Below are 6,000 nucleotides of genomic sequence, written 5' to 3' on the forward strand. Positions count from 1 at the left end.
AATTTTGAAGATATTTAGATTAAATTCCTTACATACTACTATTTCAGTCCGTTATTTGCCATAGCCCCCTTACAAATGTAATCCCGACATTGGACTTTATCCGTGATAAATGTTTAACTCATATAGGTATCTAAACAAATTTCGCATTTCATATGGACATAAATAACACAACTAGTGTTTATAAACCGGTTAACCGAAAACCCGGTTTTGTTGATTTTCGGTTAACCGGTTTTTAAAATTTGGGACCAAAATTAATAAATCTAATGTTTTTGTGCATTTTTATACCCAAACCCAACACCGTTTGTGCAGATGTTTGTAACGCCCAAAAATATTAGTCTAACACCCACCTTAAAGTATACCGATCGACTTAGAATCACTTTCTGAGTTGATTAAACGATGTCCGTGCGTCCGTCTGGCTGACTGTCCATGTAAACCTTGTGCGCAGAGTACAGGTCGCAATTGAAGATATTTCGATCAAATTCGGTACATATTATTTTTTCGGCCCAAGAACCAAGTCTATTGAAACTGGCTAAAATCGGTCCATTATTTCACCTAGCACCCATGACAAAATTCATGTCACCAATTTTGTTACGATTTTTGCTTCCATACCCCCAGACCCACTTCCGAAAATCACTTTAACGAGCATAAATCGCTTAAAAATGTTTGTATACACCAGTGTTGCCAGGAGCTGGCGAAAAAAGAAGCTATATTGGCTTCAAAAAAAGGGCAGAAAAGCTAAACCGCTTTAGAAAAAAAGCCAAAAAAAAGCTAAAATATTATAAATTAAGAATTTTGGTTTATATTTATTTTTAAATAAAAAATTAGAAAATATGTTCATAAAATTCATCTGCTTTACTTAAAGGAAGTACTAAAAAGTTAAATGCTAGATTAACCATGTCAGAAAATGGACATTGTTGGTTCTATATTTGTCCATTTATAGTTTAATATATTCTACCCCTGAGCCTTAAGCTTCGTAATTTTATTAGCACTTTAATTTTTCACTATCAATATGACATAATATATTTTTTTTGGTTTTACTACTTTATTATCAACGGGAAAAAATTGATTTTGCGTAGAGTTTTCATATGGTAATCTTTGTCGCAATTGCTCAATTAGTTTAATTTGTCGTATTATTTTTGTCATAATCTTCACTAATTAAAACGTTCTTTATTTTATCTCTCATTCATCAAACTAGTATGAAAAATGTGTCAAAAACATTAAACAATTTTCAATTGGCGACGATAATGGATCAAATTCCTTGAATTTTAAATCAGAAAACAGCAAATGATTTATTTACTTTTTGTACTTTGTGCAATACTGGTTTTAAAAAAAGATGGTACGCCAAATTATAATCAGTGTATTAATTACTTAAAAGTTTGGCTTTTTAGAATTGCTGGTTTGACGAAATTAAAACAAAATGGGTTTTAACTCGAAGCATAGATCCACAAGACGTTTAACGGCTATTGATCGCCATCGAGTATCACAAGCCTTCAAGAGTTTGTGGGGCTCTTGTCTATTATATAATGATGAATATAATGTGTAATAACAATTTTGTCTTGAAAGAGAATTTGCTAGACATTTAAGCTTTCAGATATAAAATACTCTATTTCATTTTGAACCACTTGATATTGGCAATTGTTATTTGTTCTTTTAATACTGCACAATTATTGAGTATGTTGAAAAGCTAAATGAAAATCAGTAATGAATTAAAATGAAAATGGTTCACAAATATAAATTTAGCCTTTTTATTTACTCTTTAGTCTCGAAATTTTTAGCCTTTTTTAATTTCAAAAAAAGGTTTTTGAAATTAAGAAAAGGCTAGAAAAAAGCCACGAAGCTAAAGCCAAAATTTCGAGGCTAAAGAGTAAATGAAAAGGTTAAATTTAGCCTCAAAAAGGCTAAACTGGCAACACTGGTATACACACAAAATTAAACATATACTACGTTTATACGCAAGGCTTATTCGCAAATAAAAATATTGTAATTAGAAAAATTTGCCGTATAAACATTGAATTATTTTTTATTTGCAAATAGCTAACTCACGAAACATTGCCATATTTTTTAACGTTTTTAGTTTTTCTTTCCTTTTTTAATTGTAAGACAAACAAGAATTTTTAATTCCTTTATATTTGCATTTAAAAAATAAGAATTTTCCGTAACCAAAGTGACATTAATTGCAAATTATTTTTATTTGCGAATAGGCTGCGTATATAATATATAATAGTGATCGGTCCATAATTGGTCATAGCTCCCATAAAAGGCCCACTTCCGAAAATCACTCAAAAATATAAATTAATGAAATTTTAAAAGAAAAATGATTTTGCTCATTTACTTAGTGTAGGGTATTATATGGTCGGGCTTGACCGATCATACTTTCTTACTTGTTTTAATCTTTATCTTGTACTTCTAAAGTAAAAAGCATATGACATTAGTAGGTAAATTTTCATTTATCTTTTATTTCTGATTATATTCTTTACACTTACTTTTTTTGTGAATATTTCGAGCTAGTTGACAGATTTTAGTTTAACCTTTTAATATATGATCACTTTGTAAGCTTTTGAAAAATGCTTTAGCAGACTGCTTTGTGGTAGTTTCGTTCTATGTTCTTAGTACTTGATCTACAATAAAATATCAACTCCGGATTTCATCTCATAGTAAATGAGAATGATTCGACTGAAGATGACTCCATGCCCATGAGCAATTCCAGACTTGAAGTTTTTGTTTTTACAGCTATATATTTTTAAAGATAAAGTTTTTTTACCACACAATGCCTAAATGTTTGTGCCATATGTACCAAGTTTTGATAATATGTATGTACAATTTGATTTTACAACGTTAGCAGAAAAGAAGCAAGATCCATTATGATGTGTCTAGTATATCCTCCCATCTCTTTTATTGTTGATGTTTGTGACCTTATTATTTGTCATATTTGGAAGTGTTTGCTGATTTGGTACTACTTTTATCTAAAATTTCGCAGTCTTCTTCATTTTAACTTGAAAACATAAATAAAAACTTAAGAACTACTTGCTAAATTAATAATTGTACAGGATTTTATAACAATTTGATTGAGTGGATATGATAATATTAAACTGGATAAGGGTTAAGAAATTTATATTTCCTTCATTTTTATAAAAAAAAATCCTAAGACTGTTATATAATAGGCAATGTAGTGATTTTCCATTATAAACATACTACAATATCCACTTCTATGACGTTTGCTTTCGTCGATGCTATTTCAAAACTATTAATAGTCCATTTGTCAATATAACTGGAGTTTTTTTGTCATCATTCACAAAATGTTTCACATTCAATCTCGTCATTAAGATTAACTACTGATGGCTCAATAATTGTCAAATTGTTGGCAGGAAATTGAAAAGAAATTGATTTCGATTGTGCTAAGGAAATATTGTAGTAAAAACGAGAACAATTTTTTTTTCTCAACATTGTTCTACTTCCTGTCCAAGTGGAAGATGAGCCATTGTTACTGTTCATGTTGTGCTGCACAGAGGTATCTTTTTTTGTTTTTTTTTTTCGTACTTACACACAATGACATGTGTGTGAATATGAATCCGCAAATAATTTGCATGTAAATAATGACATACGGCAAATAGATAGTTACATACATATGTACATATGTACAAGGAGAAAGTAATTAAATTGTCAGTTTTTATTAAATCATATAAAATGAACGCTTAATCGACTAGTAAACTACATAAAAGAAAATTACAAAATTTAGTTTTTCTTTTTTTATTCTTACAGGTTACCAGCTTTACCACCGCCAACAAAAAAGGTACCATACCAATGCCATCCTCGAGTGCGGGTGCACTGCAAAAACACCAACAACACCAAATAGCCACAATCGAAACACCACCGAACAGTGCCGGAGCACTACCAATGCAAATACCAACCGTAACCTGCGATTTAGCATCAGACATTTCCACCTCCGAAGCAGCAGAAATGGAGCCACATCCCCTAGTTTATCCCAATAGTAGTTGTAGTAATAATATGGGTATCCTGCCCTCCAATAATATAGACATACCGTGTAATTTAAGTGCATCAGCGAATTGTAAGGAAACCCTTAAAGTGAGTACAATAACAACGGGTCATGGGGCCTTAAATGTACCTGTGCCACCATCAATGGCTGCCAACAACAACAGCACAACGACAACGTCAGCAATTGCTTTAAACAACAACAATGGCAGTGTGACGACGACCACGACATCTCTGGCAGCCACGACGTTGACGGCCTCGAATGCCAACGAACTGAAGGTGTCACCATTGGCGGGACGCTGTCGCGCCTTATCGGTAGGCGTAGATCCTGATATGGTAAGTGAATTTGATCCATCAAGTTCAGATTCTGGAGTTGTAAGTCGTTGTGCGGTCGTAAAACCATTAAAATTTCGTTTATGTCAGCCAATATTTGGTCGCAAGTCCAACAATAACCGAAGGCAAAATGAATCGAAAACGGTGACCGTTAAGGATGTGCCGAAACAAGAGATCGTTAAAGCCGAACTCGAACCTGCCATACCGAAAGTACAAAAGCCCCGAGATCCCGAAAAGGAGAAACGGCGCATAGCCCGCAAAAAAGAGAAACGTGCTACACTGATATTGGGACTCATAATGGGTTCCTTCATTGCCTGCTGGCTGCCTTTCTTTTTTCTCTACATTCTAATGCCAGCGTGCTCAACACATTGTCACATACCCGATTCAGCATTTGCCATTGCCTTTTGGCTCGGCTACATGAATTCGGCGCTCAATCCGGCCATCTATACCATTTTCAACAAGGACTTTCGGCGAGCGTTTCGCCGCATACTCTTCAAGTGATGTTTGGCCTATGTGTGCTGTTATCGGTGCGTTCATGCCAGTATCGAAAAGGCAACGGAACGTGCCATGGGCAGCACACCCATGGGTTATAATATGTATCATTATAGACGTTAGATTTGGTTATCTTTTGCTTAGATTTTGTAAATTATTATTAATAAATAGTGAATTAAAACCTACATAGAATTAAATCAATAATTTAAACTACAAAGAATCATCTACGAAAAAAGGTTTCGCCAGCAATAAAATGCAACTATATATAAATTTATTATATAACGATAAAATCGCTAGTTTCGGTTTTTTAAATACTAAATTTTATTTCAATTTGTATAGATAAATTTTATTCTAACTTGTTTTTTTATTTTTTTAGTTTAAAATCAAGAGTTATTTGCAAAGTTTTTTTTTTTGATCTAGATTATTGTAAACATTTTATAATTTTTTAAACAAAATTTAGCTCATTTTAAAGCATTAAAAGGCTGTGAATTGTATATCTTAATTTCATTCATTTATAGAAACTATTATTATTAGTTTTAGTTGTTTAAACATAATTAAGGAATTGTTTAAAATCGACGTAAATTATAATGTAGCTGCACCTTATTATTTGTGTTAATACGAGTATTACACAGTTTAGCCAAGTGGATTAAGCAAGGATTAAGTGGTCCATTCATGAAGTACTGTAGAAACGTGTTTTTTTATTATTCTATTTCTTTTTTATAACTTAAACAAAATAATTCAAAATTGCGAATCTGCGCCATTCTTTTGTTGTAAAAAAAACTTAGAAAAGACCCTATGGTTCTGATACTCTTCTTTTTATACATATGTTTTAAATACATACATATTTTATTCAATAATATATGTACATATGTATTCTAAAAAAAATGACTTAATAAAAAATTCCATACAACCACCACAAAAAAATGTTGATAACATTTCAAATAAATTTGTAAAACCTTGTAGTAATTTTTTTTACCAAAAAAGCAAAATGGTTTTGCAATAAAAAAGTAGTTGTTATAGATTTATTAAAAATAAATTAAACAAGCCAAAAAATCCATTAAAATTCATGCTCTTAAAAATAAATACATAAATAAATTTCATATTTCAATCAATTTTTTATTTCAAAATAAAAATAGAACTCAAATGAAATAAAGTGAAATAAATAATGTAAATAGTTAAAATGCA

At 31.3% G+C, this 6,000-nt stretch overlaps 1 protein-coding gene across 2 annotated transcripts in view; it reads left to right on the forward strand.

Moving 5' to 3' along the window:
• Octalpha2R (alpha2-adrenergic-like octopamine receptor) overlaps positions 1-4,932 on the forward strand; it is a 234,068-nt gene extending 229,136 nt beyond the window's left edge. The window contains exons 3-4 of one of the 2 annotated variants that reach the window (XM_065506776.1): positions 3,760-4,326; positions 4,414-4,932. In XM_065506776.1, the coding sequence (XP_065362848.1) occupies positions 3,760-4,326; positions 4,414-4,824 (978 nt within the window). In that variant the 3' untranslated portion in view covers positions 4,825-4,932. Of the gene's footprint in view, positions 1-3,759 lie in introns of both variants that reach the window. The other variant, XM_065506768.1, reaches the window with a different exon arrangement.
• The last annotated feature ends 1,068 nt before the right edge of the window (positions 4,933-6,000 follow it).

The sequence above is a fragment of the Calliphora vicina genome, chromosome 1, assembly GCF_958450345.1.
Source record: "Calliphora vicina chromosome 1, idCalVici1.1, whole genome shotgun sequence".
NCBI classification, from domain to species: domain Eukaryota; kingdom Metazoa; phylum Arthropoda; class Insecta; order Diptera; family Calliphoridae; genus Calliphora; species Calliphora vicina.